Genomic DNA, 21,730 nt, shown 5'->3' with positions numbered 1-21,730 from the left:
CTTGCTCTCTGTGTGCCCACAACAGGCAAAGTGGGCCACTGTGGCCAAGTGGACTGAAGGCAAATGCTGCTCATCCAGCCACAAACAACAGTAGGTTGCACACAGTCCACATAGGAGAGACCCCTGAAGTACCTGGTTCTGGTAAACAGGGGACATTGCTACAAAGCACAACAGGACCTCTTCTTCATAAGGCCACTACTTTCTTTTTTTTTTTTTTATTTTATTTAAAAAAAAATTTTTTTTCAACGTTTATTTATTTTTGGGACAGAGAGAGACAGAGCATGAACGGGGGAGGGGCAGAGAGAGAGGGAGACACAGAATCGGAAACAGGCTCCAGGCTCTGAGCCATCAGCCCAGAGCCCGACGCGGGGCTCGAACTCACGGACCGCGAGATCCTGACCTGGCTGAAGTCGGACACTTAACTGACTGCACCACCCAGGCGCCCCAGGCCACTACTTTCAAGATCAGGAGACATAACTAATTTTCCTAATGCACAGAAATAAATACAGAGAGACAAAATGAGGAGACAGAGGAATATGTCCTAAATGAAAAAACAGGACAAAAGAGCTAAATGAAAGGAGATAAGCAATAAGCCTGACAAACAGTTCAAAGTAATGGTCATAAAAATATCTACTGGACTTGAGAAAAGAGTGGAGGATTTCAGTGAGACCTTCAACAAAGAGATAGAACCAATCAGAAATGAACCAATCAGAACCAAAAGAAGAACTAATCAGAAATGAAAAACTCAATAACTAAAATAAAAATACACTAGGGGGAATCAATAGCAGATTAGAGACAGAAGAATTTATCAGCGACCTAGAAGACAGAATAATGGAAAGCAACCAAGGTGCCCAGCAAAAAGAAAAAAAAATAACAATGAGAATAGGTTAAGAGAACTCAGTGACATCATCAAGTATAATAACATTTACATTATAGGGACTCCAGAAGGCGAAAAGAGAGACAAGGGGGCAGAAAACTTCTTTGAAGAAATAATAGCTAAAATCTTCCTTAATCTAGGGAAGGAAACAGATATCCAGATCCAGGAGGCATAGAGAGTCCCAAACAAAATCAACCAAAGGAGGTGCACACCAAGACACATAATAATTAAAATGATAAAAACCAGTGACAAAGAGAGAATTTTAAAAGAAAGAGAAAAGAGCTATATATAAGAGGAACCCCATAATGCTATCAGCTGATTTTTCAGCAGAAACTTTGCAGGCCAGAAGGGAGTGCCATGATATATTCAAAGTGCTGAAAGGAAAAAATGCAACTAAGAATACTTTACCCAGCAAGGATATCATGTAGAATAGAAGGAGACAGTTTCCTAGACAAACAAAACTCAAAGATGTTCATTCATTACAAAGAAACCAGCCTGACAAGAAACATTAAAGGGAATTCTTTCAATGGAAAGAAAAGGCCATTATCAGGAGTAAGAAAATTGTGAATGGAAAAAATTTCACAGGTAAATACAAACATAATAAAAGTATTTTAACCACTATGGAGGTTGAAGGACAAAAACAGTAAAATCAATATTATCAATAAAAATCAGTCAAGGGATTCACAAAATCACAAGATGTAAAATATGACATCATATACATAAAACATGGAGGGAGGAGTAAAAATTTACTGCTATTAAAATGGCTTCAAAAGATGCTCAACGTCGCTCCTCATCAGGTAAACACAAATCAAAACCACACTCAGATATCACCTCACGCCAGTCACAGTGGCCAAAATAAACAAATCAGGAGACTATAGATGCTGGAGAGGATGTGGAAAAACGGGAACCCTCTTGCGCTGTTGGTGGGAATGCAAATTGGTGCAGCCACACTGGAAAACAGTGTGGAGGTTCCTCAAAGAATTAAAAATACCTACCCTATGACTCAGCAATAGCATTGCTAGGAATTTACCCAAGGGATACAGGAGTACTGATGCATAGGGGCACTTGTACCCCAATGTTTATAGCAGCACTCTCAACAATAGCTAAATTATGGAAAGAGCCTAAATGTCCATCAACTGATGAATGGATAAAGAAATTGTGGTTTATATACACAATGGAGTACTACGTGGCAATGAGAAAGAATGAAATATGGCCCTTTGTAGCAACATGGATGGAACTGGAGAATGTTATGCTAAGTGAAATAAGCTATACAGAGAAAGACAGACACCATATGGTTTCACTCTTATATGGATCCTGAGAAACTTAACAGAAACCCATGGGGGAGGGGAAGGAAAAAAAAAGAGGTTAGAGTGGAAGAGAGCCAAAGCATAAGAGACTGTTAAAAACTGAGAACAAACTGAGGGTTGATGGGGGGTGGGAGGGAGGGGAGGGTGGGTGATGGGTATTGAGGAAGGCACCTTTTGGGATGAGCACTGGGTGTTGTATGGAAACCAATTTGACAATAAACTTCATATATTGAAAAAATAAATAAATAAAATGGCTTCAAACTTAAGCAAACATTAACTTAATACAGACTGCTATGTGTATGTTATATATGAACCTAACAGTAACCACAAATCAAACATCTATAATAGATACACACAAAACAAAAAGAAAAGAATCCAAGCATATCACTAAAGATAGCCACCAAACCACAAAGGAAGAAAGCAATAAAAGAAACAGAGAACTACAAAAACCACGATAAAACAAGTAATAAAATGGCAGTAAGTACACATTTATCAATAATTACTTTGGATATAAATAGTACATAGTTATCAATAATTACTTTGGATATAAATAGACTGCTCCAATCAAAAGACACAGGGTCACTGGATAAAAAATCGAGATCCATCTATATGCTGCCTACAAGAAACTCGCTTTAGACCTAGAGACACATGAATATTGAATGTGGAGGAATGGAAAAATATTTACCATGCAAATGGAAATGAAAAGAAAGGTGGAGTAATAATACTTACATTGAACAAAATAGATGGTAAAACAGACTGTAACAAGAGACAAAAAAGGAAACTACATAATGATTAGGGGATGCAACAAGATAATATAACAATTGTAAATATTTGTGCACCCAATGTGGAGGAACCTAAATACATGAAGCAACAATCAACAGACACAAAGGAAGACACTGACAGTAATACAATAGTGGGGACTATAACACCCCCTTCCTTACATTAATGGATAGATCATCCAGACAGAAAATCAGTAAGGAAACAATAGCTTTGAATGACACATCAGACCAGATGGACCTATCAGATATTCAAAACACTCTATCCCAAAACAGTAGAAAACACATTCTTTTCAAGTGCACATGGAACGTTCTCCAGAATAGATTACATGGCAGGCTACAAAGTAGTCTCAGTAAATTAAAAAAGATTAAAATCATATCATGCAACTTTTCTAATCACAGGTTATGAAACTAGAAACCAATCACAAGAAAAAAATCTGGAAATAATACAAATACATGGAGGCTAAATAACATGCTACTAAACACTGAATGAGTCAACCAAGAAATCAAAGAGGAAATAAAAACATACACTGAGGAAATGAAAATGAAAAGGTAATAGTCCAAAATCTTTGGGATGCAGCAAAGGCTGTTCTAAGAGGGAAGTTTATAGCTCTTATAGGCCTACTTCAAGAAATAAGGAAAATCTCAAATAAACAACATAATCTTACACCTAAACGTTCTGGAAAAACAAGAACAAGGTCCAAAGTCAGTAGAAGGAAGGAAATAATAAAGAGTAGAGAAGTGAAAAAAAAAATAGAGTCTAAAAAAATAATGGAAGTGATCACTGAAATCAAGGTTGGTTCTTTGAAAATATCGAGAAAATTGATAAACCTTTACCCACATTCATTGAAAAAGGAAGAGAGAGAGTACAATTAAATAAAGACAGAAATGAAGAGAAGAAATAACAACTGAAACCACAGAAATACAAAGAATTATAAGAGAATATTATGAAAAATTATTTGCCAACAAATTGGACAACCTAGAAGAAATTGAAAAATTCCTAGAAACACATAACTCTCCAAAACTTAAGCAGGAAGGAATCGAAAATTTGGCAGACCAATTATGGGCAATGAAATTGAATCAGTAATCAAAAAAAAAAAACAAAAACCAAACCTCCAATACACTACAGTCTAGGACCAGATGGATTCACAGGTGAATTCTACCAAAAATTTAAAGAAGAGCTAATACTATTCTTCTCAAAGTATTACAAAAGATAGGAGAGGAAGGAAAGTTTCCAAATTTATTCTACAAGGCAAACATTACCCTGATACCAAAACCAGATAATGACACTACAAAAAACAAAACAGGGGCGCCTGGGTGGCGCAGTCGGTTAAGTGTCCGACTTCAGCCAGGTCACGATCTCCCGGTCCGTGAGTTCGAGCCCCGCGTCAGGCTCTGGGCTGATGGCTCAGAGCCTGGAGCCTGTTTCCGATTCTGTGTCTCCCTCTCTCTCTGCCCCTCCCCCGTTCATGCTCTGTCTCTCTCTGTCCCAAAAATAAATAAACGTTGAAAAAAAAATTAAAACAAAACAAAACAAAACAAAACAAAAAGAAATCAGTATCTTTGATGAAAATTTATGCAAAAAATCCTCAAAAAATTATTAGCAAACTGAATCTAACAATACCATAAAAAAATCATTCACCACAATCAATTGGGATTTATTCCAGGGATGTAAGTGTGGTTCAATATTTGCAAATCACTCAAGGTGATCCATCACATCAGCAAGAGAAAGGAGAAAAACTATATGATTATCTCAATAAATGCAGAAAGATCATTTGATAAAGGAGAACATCCCTCATGATAAAAATTCTCAACAAAGTAGGTTTAGAGGAAATATACCTCAACATAATAAAGGCCATATATGAAAGGTCTACAGCTAATATCATCCTCAATGGTGAAAAGCTAAGAGCTTTTCCTCTAAGATCAGGAACAAGAAAGACAAGAAGGTCCATTCTCATCACTTTTATTCAACATAGTACTAGAAGTTCTACACGCAGCTATCAGATATGAAATAAAAGGCATCCAAATTGGTAAGGAAGACTTAAAACTTGCCCTATTTGCAGATGATACGTTACTATATGTACTGAAACCCTAAAGACTTCACCAAAAACTACTAGAACTGCTCAATGAATTCAATAATGTCACTGGGTACAAAATTAATAAGCAGAAATTGTTGCATGTGTACACTAGTAATGAAAGTAACAGAAGGAGAAATTAATAATGCCATTTATAATCACACCAAAAAGAATAAAATAGCTAGGAATAAATGTAACCCAGGAGGTGAATGACCTATACTCAGAAAACTGATACACTGATGAAAGAAATCTGAAGATGACATAAACAAATGGTAAGATATTTCATGCTCAGCTTTGAAGAACCAATATGGCTAAAATGTCCGTAGTATCCAAAGCAATCTACAGATTTAATGCAATCTCTATGAAAATACCAATAACATTTTTCACAGAGCCAGAACAAATAATTTTAATATTTGTATGGAACCACAAAAGACCCTGAGTAGCCAAAGCAATATTGAAAAAGAACAAAACTGGAGTCATCACAATCCCAGATTTCAAGATAAGCTACAAAGGTGTAGTAATCAAAACAGTATGGTACTGGCACAAAAACAGACACATATCAATGGAAAAGAACCAGAGTCCAGAAATAAACCCATGCTTGCATGGTCAATTAATCTCCAACAAAGGATGCAAGAATATAAAATGGGAAAAAGACTCTTTGAGAAATGGTGCTGGGAAAACTAGACAGCTATATGCAAAAGAATGAAACTAGACCACTTACTTCTACCATACATAAAAATAAACTCGAAATAGATTAAAGAACTAAATGTGAGACTTTAAAATTCCTAGAAGAAAACGTTGGCAGTAATTTCTTTGACATTGGTTGTGGAAACAGTTTTTTAGATATGTCTCTTCCGGTAAGGGAAACAAAAGAAAAATTAAACTTTTGGGACTATACCAAAATAACAAGTTTCTACACAGTGAAGGAAATTGTCAACAAAACTAAAAGTCAACCTACTGAATGGGAGAAGATATTTGCAAATGATATATCCAATGAGGGGTTAATATCCAAAATATGTAAAGAACTTCTGCAACTCAACACCAGGAAAACAAATCATCAGATTAAAAATACGCAGAGGACCTGAATAGACATTAGATGGTCAATAGACACATGAAAGACATATAGACGGTCAACAGACACATGAAAAGATGCTTAACATCACTAATCTTCAGGGAAATACAAATTAAAAACACAATGAAATATTACTTTATGAGAAGATAGCGGCGTAGGAGGATGCTGGACTCACCGCGCGTCCTGCTGATCACTTAGATTCCACCTACACCTGCCTAAATAACTCAGAAAACCACCAGAAGACTAGCAGAACGGAGTCACCGGAGCCAAGCGCAGACGAGAGGCCCACAGAAGAGGTAGGAAGGGTGGAGAAGCGGTGCGCGCTGCACGGACTGGCAGGAGGGAGCCAGGGCGGAGGGGCAGCCCGCCGGCCAAGCAGAGCCCCCAAGTCTGGCTTGCAAAAGCGGAGGGGCTGGACGGAGTGTGTTCCGACAGCAAGCGGGACGTAGCATCTGGGAAGTCATAAGTTAACAGCTCTGCGTGGAAAGCAGGAAGGCTGGAGGACAAAGGGAGGGAGAGTTGCTGAGCCCCGGGATGATAGAGCTCAGTTTGGCGGGGAACAAAGGTGCTAGCCAGCGCCATCTCCCTCGCCCATCCCCTAGCCAAAATCCCAAAGAGAACCAGTTCCTGCCAGGAAACTTGCTCACTCCCTGCAAACACCCAACGCTGGGCTTCTGCGGAGCCACGCCTCCAGCAGCAGGTCTGACTCCCTCCCGCTGCCACAGGGCCCCTCCTGAAGTGGATCACCGAAGGAGAAGTGAGCTAAGCCTGCCCCATCTGCCCCCATGCACCTTGCCTACCCACCCCAGCTAATATGCCAGATCCCCAGCATCACAAGCCTGGCAGTGTGCAAGTAGCCTAGATGGGCCACGCCACCCCACAGTGAATCCCGCCTGCCCCTAGGAGAGGGGAAGAGAAGGCTCACACCAGTCTGACTGTGGCCCCAGCAGTGGGCTGGGGGCAGACATCAGGTCTGACTGCGGCCCCACCCACCAACTCCAGTTATACACCACAGCACAGGGGAAGTGCCCTGCAGGTCCTCACCACTCCAGGGACTATCCAAAATGACCAAGCAGAAGAATTCCTCTCAAAAGAATCTCCAGAAAATAACAACAGCTAATGAAATGATCAAAAAGGATTTAAATAATATAACAGAAAGTGTATTTAGAATAATAGTCATAAAATTAATCGCTGGGCTTGAAAACAGTATAGAGGACAGCAGAGAATCTATTGCTACAGAGATCAAGGGACTAAGGAACAGTCAGGAGGAGCTGAAAAACACTTCAAACGAGATGCAAAATAAAATGGAAACGACCACGGCTCGGATTGAAGAGGCAGAGGAGAGAATAGGTGAACTAGAAGATAAAATTATGGAAAAAGAGGAAGCGGAGAAAAAGAGAGATAAAACAAATCCAGGAGTATGAGAGGAAAATTAGAGAACTAAGTGATACACTAAAAAGAAATAATATACGCATAATTGGTATCCCAGAGGAGGAAGAGAGAAGGAAAGGTGCTGAAGGTGTACTTGAAGAAATAATAGCTGAGGACTTCCCTGAACTGGGGAAGGAAAAAGGCATTGAAATCCAAGAGGCACAGAGAACTCCCTTCAGACGTAACTTGAATCGATCTGCACGACATATCATAGTGAAACTGGCAAAATACAAGGATAAAGAGAAAATTCTGAAAGCAGCAAGGGATAAACGTGCCCTCACATATAAAGGGAGAACTATAAGACTCGCGACTGATCTCTCTTTTGAAACTTGGCAAGCCAGAAAGGATTGGCAGGAGATCTTCAATGTGAGGAACAGAAAAAAATATGCAGCCGAGAATCCTTTATCCAGCAAGTCTGTCATTTAGAATAGAAGGAGAGATAAAGATTTTCCCAAACAAACAAAAACTGAAGGAATTCGTCACCACTAAACGAGCCCTACAAGAGATCCTAAGGGGGATCCTGTGAGACAAAGTACCAGAGACATCGCTACAAGCATAAAACATACAGACATCACAATGACTCTAAACCCGTATCTTTCTATAATAACACTGAATGTAAATGGATTAAATGCGCCAACCAAAAGACATAGGGTATCAGAATGGATAAAAAAACAAGACCCATCTATTTGCTGTCTACAAGAGACTCATTTTAGACCTGAGGACACCTTCAGATTGAGAGTGAGGGGATGGAGAACTATTTATCATGCCACTGGAAGTCAAAAGAAAGCTGGAGTAGCCATACTTATATCAGACACTCTAGACTTTAAATTAAAGGCTGTAACAAGAGATGAAGAAAGGCATTATACAATAATTACAGGGTCTATCCATCAGGAAGAGCTAACAATTATAAATGTCTATGCGCCGAATACTGGACCCCCAAATATATAAAACAATTATTCATAAACACAAGCAACCTTATTGATATGAACGTGGTAATTGCAGGGGACTTTAACACTCCACTTAGAGAAATGGATAGAACATCTAGACACAGGATCAATAAAGAAACAAGGGCCCTGAATGAGACATTGGATCAGATGGACTTGACAGATATATTTAGAACTCTGCATCCCAAAGCAACAGAATATACTCTCTTCTCGAGTGCACATGGAACATTCTCCAAGATAGATCACATACTGGGTCACAAAACAGCCCTTCATAAGTATGCAAGAATTGAAATTATACCATGCATACTTTCAGACCACAACGCTATGAAGCTTGAAATCAACCACAGGAAAAAGTCTGGAAAACCTCCAAAAGCGTGGAGGTTAAAGAACATCATCCTAAAGAATGAATGGGTCAACCGGGCAATTAGAGAAGAAATTAAAAAGTATATGGAAACAAACGAAAATGAAAATACAACTATCCAAACGCTTTGGGATGCAGCGAAGGCAGTCTTGAGAGGAAAATACATTGTAATCCAGGCCTATCTCAAGAAACAAGAAAAATCCCAAATACAAAATCTAACAGCACACCTAAAGGAAATAGAAGCAGAACAGGAAAGGCAGCCTAAACCCAGCAGAAGAAGAGATATAATAAAGATCAGAGCAGAAATAAACAATATAGAATCTAAAAAAACTGTAGAGCAGATCAACGAAACCAAGAGTTGGTTTTTTGAAAAAATAAACAAAACTGACAAACATCTAGCCACGCTTCTCAAAAAGAAAAGGGAGATGACCCAAATAGATAAAATCATGAATGAAAATGGAATTACTACAACCAAACCCTCAGAGATACAAACAATTATCAGGGAATACTATGAAAAATTATATGCCGTCAAATTGGACAACCTGGAAGAAATGGACAAATTCCTAAACACCCACACTCTTCCAAAACTCAATCAGAGGAAATAGAAAGCTTGAACAGACCCATAACCAGTGAAGAAATTGAATCGGTTATCAAAAATCTCCCAACAAATAAGAGTCCAGGACCAGATGGCTTCCCAGGGGAGTTCTACCAGACGTTTAAAGCAGAGATAATACCTATCCTTCTCAAGCTATTCCAAAAAATAGAAAGGGAAGGAAAACTTCCCGACTAATTCTATGAAGCCAGCATTACTTTGATTCCTAAACCAGACAGAGACCCAGGAAATAAAGAGAACTACAGGCCAATATCCCTGATGAATATGGATGCAAAAATTCTCAATAAGATACTAGCAAATCGAATTCAACAGCATATAAAAAGATTTATTCACCATGATCAAGTGGGATTCATTCCTGGGATGCAGGGCTGGTTCAACATTCGCAAATCAATCAACGTGATATGTCACATTAATAAAAGAAAACATAAGAACCATATGATCCTATCAATCGATGCAGAAAAGGCCTTTGACTAAATTCAGCACCCTTTCTTAATAAAAACCCTTGAGAAAGTCGGGATAGAAGGAACATACTTAAACACCATAAAAGCCATTTATGAAAAGCCCACACCTAATGTCATCCTCAATGGGGAAAAACTGAGAGCTTTTTCCCTGAGATCAGAAACACGACAGGGATGCCCATTCTCACCGCTGTTGTTTCACATAGTGTTGGAAGTGCTAGCATCAGCAATCAGAAAACAAAAGGAAATCAAAGGCATCAAAATTGGCAAAGATGAAAGCAAGCTTTCACTTTTTGCAGATGACATGATACTATATGTGGAAAATCTGATAGACTCCACCAAAAGTCTGCTAGAACTGATACATGAATTCAGCAAAGTTGCAGGATACAAAATCAATGTACAGAAATCAGTTGCATTCTTATACACTAACAATGAAGCAACAGAAAGACAAATAAAGAAACTGATCCCATTCACAATTGCAACAAGAAGCATAAAATACCTAGGAATAAATCTAACCAAAGATGTAAAAGATCTGTATGCTGAAAACTATAGAAAGCTTATGAAGGTAATTGAAGAAGATATAAAGAAATGGAAAGACATTCCCTGCTCATGGATTGGAAGAATAAATATTGTCAAAATGTCAATACTACCCAAAGTTATCTACACATTCAATGCAATCCCAAGCAAAATTGCACAGCATTCTTCTCGAAACTAGAACAAGCAATCCTAAAATTCATATGGAACCACAAAGGCCCCGAATAGGCAAAGTAATTTTGAAGAAGAAGACCAAAGCAGGAGGCATCACAATCCCAGACTTTAGCCTCTACTACAAAGCTGTCATCATCAAGACAGCATGGTATTGGCACAAAAACAGACACATAGACCAATGGAATAGAATAGAAACCCCAGAACTAGACCCACAAACGTATGGCCAACTAATCGTTGACAAAGCAGGAAAGAACATCCAATGGAAAAAAGACAGTCTCTTTAACAAATGGTGCTGGGAGAACTGGACAGCAACATGCAGAAGGTTGAAACTAGACCACTTTCTCACACCATTCACAAAAATGAACTCAAAATGGATAAAGGACCTGAATGTGAGACAGGAAACCATCAAAACCTTAGAGGAGAAAGCAGGAAAAGACCTCTCTGACCTCAGCCGTAGCAATCTCTTACTCGACACATCCCCAAAGGCAAGGGAATTAAAAGCAAAAATGAACTACTGGGACCTTAAGAAGATAAAAAGCTTCTGCACAGCAAAGGACACAACCAACAAAACTAAAAGGCAACCAACAGAATGGGAAACGATATTTGCAAATGACATATCAGACAAAGGGCTAGTATCCAAAATCTATAAAGAGCTCACCAAACTCCACACCCGAAAAACAAATAACCCAGTGAAGAAATGGGCAGAAAACATGAATAGACACTTCTCTAAAGAAGACATCCGGATGGCCAACAGGCACATGAAAAGATGCTCAACGTCGCTCCTTATCAGGGAAATACAAATCAAAACCACACTCAGATATCACCTCACGCCAGTCAGAGTGGCTAAAATGAACTAATCAGGAGACTATAGATGCTGGCGCGGATGTGGAGAAATGGGAACCCTCTTGCACTGTTGGTGGGAATGCAAATTGGTGCAGCCACACTGGGAAACGGTGTGGAAGTTCCTCAGAAAATTAAAAATAGACCTACCCTATGACCCAGCAATAGCACTGCTAGGAATTTACCCAAGGGATACAGGAGTACTGATGCATAGGGGCACTTGTACCCCAATGTTTATAGCAGCACTCTGAACAATACCCAAAGTATGGAAAGAGCCTAAATGTCCATCAACTGATGAATGGATAAAGAAATTGTGGTTTATATACACAATGGAGTACTACAGGGCAATGAGAAAGAACGAAATATGGCCCTTTGTAGCAACAAGATGGAACTGGAGAGTGTGATGCTAAGTGAAATAAGCCATACAGAGAAAGACAGATACCATATGGTTTCACTCTTATATGGATCCTGAGAAACTTAACAGAAACCCATAGGGGAGGGGAAGGGAAAAAAAAAAAAAAGAGGTTAGAGTGGGAGAGAGCCAAAGCATAAGAGACTGTTAAAAACTGAGAACAAACTGAGGGTTGATGGGGGGTGGGAGGGAGGGGAGGGTGGGTGATGGGTATTGAGGAGGGCACCTTTTGGGATGAGCACTGGGTGTTGTATGGAAACCAATTTGACAATAAATTTCATATATTGAAAAAATTAAAAAAAATAAAATAAACTTTGTGCACAAAAAATAAATAAATATAATTTACACTTGTCAGAGTGTCTAAAATCAAAGTGAGAAGAAATAACAAGTTTTGGCAAGGATATGAAGAAAAAGGAACCCTTATGCACTGTTGGTGGGAATGCACACAGGTGCAGCCATTGTGGAATACAGTGTGGAGGTTCCTCACAAGATTAAAAATAGAATTACCATATGATCTAGTAATTCCACTAGCAGGTATTTGACCAAAGAAAATAAAACCACCACTAATTTGAAAAGATATATGCACCCTATGTTTATAGTAGCATTATTTACAAGAGCCAAGATATGGAAGCACCCATTTCCAGCAATAGATGAATGGCTAAGGAAGCACTCTCTCTCTCTCTCTCTCTCTCATTCTCTCTCTCTCTCTCTCTCTCTCTCTGTCTCTCTCTCTTTCTCTCTATCAGGAATATTACTCAGCCATAAAAAGAATGAAATCTTGCCATTTGCAACAACATGGAAAGACCTAGAGGATATAATGTTAAATGAAATAAGTCATAGAAAGAATACCGTATGATTTCACTCATATGTGGAATTTAAGAAACATAACAAGTGAACATGGAAAAAAAGAGACAAACCAAAACAGACTGTTAAACACAGAAAAAACCTGGTGGATATCAGAGGGGATGTGGGTGGGGGATGGGTAAAATGAGTAAAGGGGATTAAGAGTACACTTACTTTGATGAGTACTGAGAATGTACAGAACAACTGAATCATTGTATTGTATGCCTGAAACTAATATAACAATGTATGGTAATTATATGTCAATTAAAAAAAACCACATTCCTACCTTATTAGAGATTGCTGCCATTATAGCTTTTCCAAGCTGCCATTCTTGGCAAATAAGTAGAGGATATAGACAGATGTATCCCTTGAAATATATGGAATATTTTTATTATTTTAAAACTTCTGAGTTTTGCTATTCTTGTTGCATTTGTCACCAGGCAAGTGGATTTTCCTTTCCTGTTTTTATTTCTTTAATATTCCCTTTCTTAACCGTTCAGAATTTGCCTTATGATGCTGTCACTTTACTGAAAATAATCTCTGAGTAAATTTATTCAGAAAGACAAGTTCATCAAGTATTATTTATTGCCAATTTTATGTCCTCTTCTTAGAAAATTTTCCCTTGACTTTGCAGCTTTACACTCTCCCATCCTTTCACTCTCTAACATTCTTGCCTTTTCTTAAAATTTACCTTTTAGTCAACTGCTTGTCTTTTAAGGGAGCTTTAACAATTTTTCTATATTTAATCGCTTTGACATCACTTCTATGCTGATGATCATCAAATCTATATCTCTAATTCTATATTTTCCAACATTCTTTGGTCCCTCATCTCTAATTGCATACTGAAAATTTCCACCTGGATATCTTACTAAAATAATACCACCTCAAGTAAACCATGTCTAAAATTAAATGTTATCTTTTCATTGGAAACTAGACCCCTTTTCAAATTTCTCATCTCTATCAGTGGCACATTGATTCCCTTTAACCTAGACCTTGGTATTGGTTTTGCACCTTCCTTCTCCTATTTTTTGCACCTTGCCTCCTCTGACGTGGCTCCAAGTCCTGTTATTTGTTCCTTTGAAATCATTCTCATAATGATTCCTTCCTTTCCATTGCAACTGCCATATTGGCTCTTGTCTTTGCTCAGGTGGTTTCCCTTGCTTCCCCTACCTAGTTTAAATCCTACTCAACCTTCAGGGCTCAAGTCAAGTCCCAACCCCTGCTGTAATGCCTTGAATGTTTAAACTGTCACGGATTCCCCCTTTCTCTGAATACTCACAGCCACTTCAAATCCATACTATACAATTCAACAGCTAATAAAATATTTTCCATTATTCTTTGCTGCTCTATATCAGTATCTTAAAAGCAATTTTCCTATTAGTTTTGTAAAGCATGGCTTGTACTTTATTTTTTTATTTTCTGTGTTTTTTTTTTTTTTTTTGTGGTACTTAGGCCAGTGCTCAAGTTTTCAATATATACTTGCTATATTCTCATTACTAATTTTCTTCTTTAATATATAAAGGGATTGTCTTTTCTAAAATATAAAAAGTATATTAAAAATGGTAAGGAAATATAATTTTACTTTTTAAAATACTCCTTTATGGCACATATATATATAAATGTATAAGGACAGGCAAACCAGGCCTGATATACTCTCATAATTTTGGCTAAAAGGCAGTAGCAATCCTATTCCTGTCTACCAGGAATTTCTTTTATCTTTCTTCATTAAGAGACTCAGCACTTAAAAAGAATACCTAACTCAAATAATCTTAGGCACAACATTTCACTTGATAGCTACTAGGAAATGTTGAAATGGCTGCTGCTGAATAAACACCTCAGCTCTATTTCATAAACTATTAAGAACTGTGAATCCACAAGATCATCTACCCATTACTGATTACTGATAGGCATTAGTCAAGATGTGGGGTTTTTCAGCATTAGACAAATAGGCACTCGGGAACTTCTCACACTTTCCATTTTATCAGCCTCATTAAATATAGAACCTATTATGTGTCTGAAGCTGTCCTAGTTGATGGTTTCTAATGATTGTATTTTATTTGTCAAGCATCTTCAATGCTTCAAAATTTTAATTTCTTGGATGATTCTTTGGAGTAAAGGAAACTGAGGCAAAGAAGGATGGGTCCTCTAAGTTGCTCTTCCCTCTTCTCTCCCTCTCTAGAACCCTCACTGTTTTCAATCCTTTTGGAAATGGCTACATACCAACCTTTGAAAACCCTATACAAATTAAAGTTTATGTGTTCAGATTGTTTAAGGAAACAGATCAAGCTAGTAAAATTCTGCCAACAAGAAACATGATTTCACTAGAAAACTTTGCACGTATAGTAACAATTCTGAAGTGTGTCCATTGAACTTTATTTACTATACCATGAAAAAGAAAATCTATGCCATAAAATTCAAAGATATTTTCAAAAACATTATAGTTAAATCTCTTTAATCTTTTATATGAAAATAATCATGCCTTGCCACACTGTAAAATGGCAAGTTACCATATTTCTGTATTCTGAAAGCCTAAAATCTTATAAAATATTCACCTTATACAAATACGTATTAACAATGCATCACTGTAATTCCTCAAAGACAGCTGTTTATGAAAAAGCATTCCATTAACTGATTTGAGAAGTATCAATAATTGTAGTGCTGTTTAAGTTTTTTCAGAAATGCACTGTTTGGCAAATGTGGCTATCTTTTTTCAATTCTATATGCAACAACTCTAGCTTTAATAAATTAATTTTTATGAGACAATTTTATAAGTCCCCGAGAATTGGTAACTCTCTACTAAATTCTATACAGATATATTATCAAGGGTAAATATCTCTATGTTTTAAGTAATATAAACAGTGTGATAATGCCTAAAAATAAAAGATCTCATGGGATAGAATTTTCCTTGTTATTTCAAAACACTGGATCCAAATACTTATCCTAGAATATCAAGAAGTAAATTGGTAGATACTAAGTTATATTCCTCAGATGTATATTATTTCTAAAACACTTAATATTTCTAAGAGACATTTCATTATGTCTGTTTCTATAAACTCAAATCTGTGCAGTTAATTTTGTTATATAATTTTTTAGTTGGGAAAAAAATCCCCAAATATCCATTCATCATCATCATCCTCTGAGAATTGGAATTACAATTAGTGTGGTTAGCTCATTCTATTTCTTAAGAAATTATAATTCCATGTTAAAAGATTAGTATCTTGTTAAAGTAATAAGAAAGCCAATACGTTAAGATGATACAAATAGACAGGGGTATTCTGACATCATAACAAAGATTTCAGAGGTAAGGCCATGCCATAACACCCATCACTGGGACTGGTGACATTACTGTAGCCATATGTATCTTTGCTCAGAATCACAAGTACTCTCTACAGTGTGAGTCAAGTAACCAGTATTTGTTGAGGACCTATAATACAGCATGCATTATGACAGGCATATTGAGTGTTACTAAAGCAAACCAATATTCCTTCAACTCACTTTTATTGATTGCCTACTTCAGGGCAAGCATTGTGCTAAGCAATGAAGATTCAGAGGGAACTAAAACTTGTTCCTGCTATTGCAGCTTACAATTTAGTGGGGGCAGGGAAGACTTGCAGGAGGTGGTGACATATGGAGAGCTGAGGTAAGGGTGGTGGGTACTGGAATTCTAGATGGAGGTTCTAGATTGAGTAGAGGCAACGAGATAAGACACAGCATGCTACAGGGGCGCCTGGATGGCTCAGTCAGTCGGTTAAGAGTCCGACTCTTGATTTCAGCTCGGGTTGTGATCTCGCGGTTGGTGAGATTGAGACATGCGGTGAGCTCTGTGTGGACAGTGTGGAGCCTGCTTAGGATTCTCTCTCTCCCTTTCTTTCTGCCCTTCCCTTGCTCTCTCTCTCTCTCTCTCTCTCAAAATAAATATTTAAAAAAAAAACAGCATGCTAAAAAGAGGAAAATACAAGCCATAGACGAAATATCAGAAGATTAGGCTGACAGATAGGCAAGGTCCAGTTCTATATGCCATGTTATGGAGCTTGGATTCTATCCAGCAGGTAAGGGGAAAACCACAGAACAATTTTAAGCAGTAAAGTGGTACCTTAATCTAGCAGCAGGCTGTGGAATGGATGTGAAGTGATGACAATGAAGGCAAGTTGATTAGTTAGGGTGGTGAAAGGGGCCCGAATCAGGGAAGTGTCAGTAGGGAGGAAAAGAACAAATTTTTAGGTCAAATATTATTTTACTTGCTGATAAGTGTAAGTGAGGAAGAGGAACCAAGGATAAATAACGGGATAGGTAGAGGTACATTTAACTGAGATGGAAAAAACAGATATAGAAGGGATTTTTTTTAAGGTTTGGGATGGAGGTATAAGGAGGCGTGGGGGCGGGGGATGAGGTCTGTTATGAATATGTTGAACTTAGGATGATGATGGGCTGTCAGGTGAGAAAGCCCAGGTGAAAGTCTGAGCAAAGTCTGGCACAGAGATACATATTTGGGAGATGTCAGATAATTGAAACCATGAGAATCAAGATGAGATCATCTAAGCACAGTAAGGAATGAGAAGAATAGTAAGGTGAAAACAAAACCTCAGAGACCACTGGTATTCAAGGGTCAACAGAATAAGAGAAGCCAGTGAATGAGAGTTAAAGGATAGCAAGAAAAATACAGGGAGCCCAGGAGAGTCAAGTGGCCAAGGAATTCCTAGGTTTGTCTGGCAAAATGTTTTTACAAAATCAGAATTTGAATACCTTTAGGCAAAACACATACCATCTTCCAGTTCAACTAAAGCCCCATTATTACTCATGCTGCACCATTTTCTGTGGCCTGTTTTACCTCTGAAGGCTTGTGTGTTTGTGGCCCCTGGAATAGAAGCCTCCAAAAAAGAGGGAGTCATTTTAAGTGTCATATATATAGCAGAGAGGACCAGAAAGACAGGGAATGAGAAAAGCCCACTAATGTAGCAACAGAGGGTCATGGTGGTGATCTTAACAAGGATAGTTACCCCCATCTGTGGTCATGATGGCAAAATCCAGGTTAGAGAGGGGTGAAAAGTAAATAGATATAGTCAATGTGGCTATTCCTAAGAAATTTGGAGAGGGAAGGAAGAAAGACAAGATAGTAGCTAAAAGGGAACATAGGTCTAGGACGGCTTTGTTTTATTTTGTTTTTAAAGAATGAGAGAGACTCTGAATATGTCTATAGGCTGATGCAGAGAGAGGTAATATTAGAGATATGGGGCTACCTGATGGAGCAAGATTTGGGAGGAGGCTGGAAGAGAAGGGTATAGAAGGTACAAGTGGAGTGGTGAGCTTTGGACAAGTGAAGGAACTCCTTGACCTCTGAGGCTGGAAGAAGAGAGCATAAGAATTCAGACCTAATTAAGACCTAGTGCAGGTTTTTCAGCAGGAAAGTGACATGATCAAACTGTGTTTTAAGAAAATTAGTTTGGCACAAGCATGCAGGATGAATTGAAGAGAGGTGGCAGACTGTGGAGATGATGGCAACCTAAACTAGAGTGGTACCGGTAGAAATGGAGAAAATGAAAAATCTAATAGACATTTTAAAAGATATGACATAATTCTGGGACAGAGTAGCACTGGAAAAGTCAAGGAGAAGGAAGAGTTAAAATGACTCCAGGATTTGAAAACCTACCCCAAAAGATTAGAGTGGTGGTAAAGGGGCAAGTGGAATGCACAGCCAATGAGGGGAGGGAAAATGATGGCTTAAGATATATTGAGTTTGAAGCAATGGTTCTCAAATTTGAACCTTGAAAAAGAAACAAAGTCCTCTAGAGATTAGACGACTGCACAGAAAATGGGGGAAAAAAGGGGTGGGATAGTGTCATTCAGACAGGACAACTCTCTCATGCCAGAAAAAATTTAACATAAGCTGGTTATTTTAGACATTTCAGAATTAGATTAACTATTTCATAAGGATCTTAAAGTTTTACTACTATACAAAGGCCAGTTCTTCAGATTCAGCAAAACTTTCTCCTAAACATTTAATTTTTTTCGAATCCCAGACATTTAACATTAAGTGTGCTTTTTAGTTGAGAGAATTTATAGAATACAACTGAACAATTTTTTCAAACTATATACATGGGTTAGTGATTCAAGTACTGGTTTGCTGCTTTTCAGGTTTTGGCTTCCATTAATACCAATAGTTACTACCAGCACCACTACTTCACACTCCCAATTCCAGAATTTTTAAGCTGGGAGGGACATTACACCATCACAAAGGCTTGGATATGGCAAGTGTCAGTGCTTTGCTTTTAATTGAAAGTTGGTTGATAAGTGCTTCACCATGATTGTGTGAAGAATAGAATGGAACCACAAATAAGTTCTGGTAACTTAAATTCTGTTTTCTTGCCCTCCTCTGTTTTCTGAATGTTAAAAAATAAGGAGGGGGTGGAATGTTGAAATATAAAATTATAGACTGGAATAAAAACCCTTTTTCTGTTGAGTCATGTGAAATAATCTGCATGAAAGTAATGTTTGGTGCCAGAATTATAATTAGTTTGAGTAATGAATTGTCTCCCTAGTAATGAAAGGAATAAAAGTAAAACAGTGCAGGGGCGCCTGGGTGGCGCAGTCGGTTAAGCGTCCGACTTCAGCCAGGTCACGATCTCGCGGTCCGTGAGTTTGAGCCCCGCGTCGGGCTCTGGGCTGATGGCTCAGAGCCTGGAGCCTGTTTCCGATTCTGTGTCTCCCTCTCTCTCTGCCCCTCCCCCGTTCATGCTCTGTCTCTCTCTGTCCCAAAAATAAATAAACGTTGAAAAAAAAATTAAAAAAAAAAAAAAAAAGTAAAACAGTGCAGTAAGCTGGCATCTGATCATTGTAGGCTATCTGCAAAATTCTTGGACCAAGAAAAACCGTGTTAAAATAATTCCCTACCAAAAAGCAGGTCTAAAAATCTCCCCTTCCACAATTTCAAAATCTTTCTTAACATATTTTATGCAAATATCACAAAAGTATACAAAAGTATAATCAAAACAAGTGACATGTTAAAATTAAAAGCTAACATGATGGGGGGAGGTGTTGCATATTATATGATTTCTGATGATAGGAACTCAATTGGAAGACAAAGGGACCAGGTGAACCATTAACAAAATTAGAGGCAATGATAGGAAAATGAAGTAAAAGACAGCATAATTAAGAGGATGAACATGACACACACTCAAACTTCCAAGTATTTACAGCCCAAGCACATAAAAAAGAAAAAGCACTCTCCAAAGCCCAGAGAGACATTAAAATTTTCTTTTGCTTTGCAACCACAATGCTATGAGATCGCTCCTCCTTTTATTTTCTTAAATATGATCCAAGATTTCAATTTTTTAAAAAAGTCACTCTGCATAAGTTTTCAAAAAATCAACTTCAGCTCCTGGGGGACTCATTTCCATAAATATTTAATGTCTGCATATTTAATATTTGGGCATACAAAATCTCCTGTAGGTATCTTAAATTATCTCAGAGCTGAAAGGCTTCGCAAGCCACCTACCCCGACCCTTCATTTTACAGATGGAGAAATTAAGGCCCAGAAATAGGAAGTAATCTGAGCAAGGTCACAGGGCCAGTAAGAGGCAAAGCTGGGACTAACATCCAAGAGTCCCTACTCTCAATCCATTGCTCTTTTACTTTTCACAACTGCCTCTTAATATGAACCTCTGTGATATTTACAGAACGTCAGAATGAGGAATTATCAAGACATCCAAAGGATAATGGTATTCATTCATATACGGATTAGATAGGAAGAATGGATGAATGAATGTATGGGTACGTGGATATTCTATAATATTATTCACAAAACATATCACGTTTCTGTTTTGAAGAAAGCCTAGGTCTTGTCACTTTTCACAGCAGTCACTGTGTTCCACTACACACCAATCTTAGCAGTAAAGAATCCTCTGGTACATCCTGCAGTTTAAAGACTATTTACTTGCCAGCAAACACAGAAAGAAGTAGACTCACCTTTACTCCTATCCCTCTCGCTCTCAAACCTCTAACTTCCCCGTCCTATATATATACTCTTTACCTGATGTCAGTGCATCACATTTGCATTCTCCTCACTCCCTTTGCACCTACCACCCTCGGTTTCTCCATTTAGACGAGGTGTCCTTTTCTAACTGTATGCCTCAGTCGGCCCTCCCCCACTCCACAGGCCCCTCGATCACCTTCTCATTCCTCTGTCCACAAATCTCAGCGTTTTCAAACCCTATGGCCCCCTCTTGCTTACACAGTGATGTGGCCGGCTCCCCGCACCAATACAGGATCGGGGGAATATCTCCGCAGATGCTCCTCACTCACTACCCGAGGTGGGGGCGGCGTCTCCTCCTCTTCCTCCTCCTCTTCTTCCTCCTCCTCCTCTTCTTCCTCCCCCTCCTCATCTTCCTCGTCGTCGTCAGGCCCCGATACCGACGACGACGACGACGGCGACGACGACGACGTTGCCGCTTCTTCTTCCTCCTCCTCTAGTTCCGAGATGGTGTCGAACTCCGCCATGTTGGGCAGCAGGATGCTCATCACGTGACCTCTCGATCGCCGCCACCCTCACGGAGAAGAGTTTGAACCTACCGAGGTGCTGGAAGAGGAGGGGGAACGAAATGAAGAGAAAGCGGACGGGGGAAGGGACAGGATTTGAAGAGATGCGCCTGCGTGTTGAGGCAGACGATGAGGGTTGGAGGCGGGGGCATGAGGGGGAAAGGAACAAAATCTGTGTACGCTTGCGCGGCTCCAAAGGAAGGGGGGCGTTAGAGGTGAACTCCAGGGAATTGTTGAGGCCCGGTTTGCGGGTGCAGTGGTTAATACTGCACTTTGGGCTTCTGTTGCTTGTGCCCTGGGACGTATTTTCTGGTTTTATTTCCCATTAATTAGTAGTAGCTATCATTTCCCTCCCCACACCCCGTACAGGGAATGCATATTCCATAACGTGAGGTTAGAACTTTGCCTCAAATATCGCAAGGTATATACCAATCCCTTAACGTTTGTTCAGCATTAGAGTTTAAAAGACTTTTGCATCAGA

The 21,730-nt window shown here is 38.7% G+C and overlaps 1 protein-coding gene across 5 annotated transcripts in view; it reads right to left on the bottom strand.

The window, feature by feature from the left end:
- Positions 1-21,433, bottom strand: part of CHIC1 (cysteine rich hydrophobic domain 1) — a 78,631-nt gene extending 57,198 nt beyond the window's left edge. For 3 of the 5 annotated variants that reach the window (XM_045470536.1, XM_045470537.1, XM_045470535.1), the window contains exon 1: positions 20,945-21,388. In XM_045470536.1, coding sequence (XP_045326492.1) covers positions 20,945-21,231 — 287 coding nt within the window. In that variant the 5' untranslated portion in view covers positions 21,232-21,388. Of the gene's footprint in view, positions 1-20,944 lie in introns of all 5 variants that reach the window. The other 2 variants (XM_045470534.1, XM_045470532.1) reach the window with 2 other exon arrangements.
- Between the last annotated feature and the right edge of the window lie 297 nt (positions 21,434-21,730).

The sequence above is a fragment of the Leopardus geoffroyi genome, chromosome X (assembly GCF_018350155.1).
Source record: "Leopardus geoffroyi isolate Oge1 chromosome X, O.geoffroyi_Oge1_pat1.0, whole genome shotgun sequence".
Lineage (NCBI taxonomy): Eukaryota > Metazoa > Chordata > Mammalia > Carnivora > Felidae > Leopardus > Leopardus geoffroyi.
This window is presented reverse-complemented; position numbering and strand designations above follow the sequence as displayed.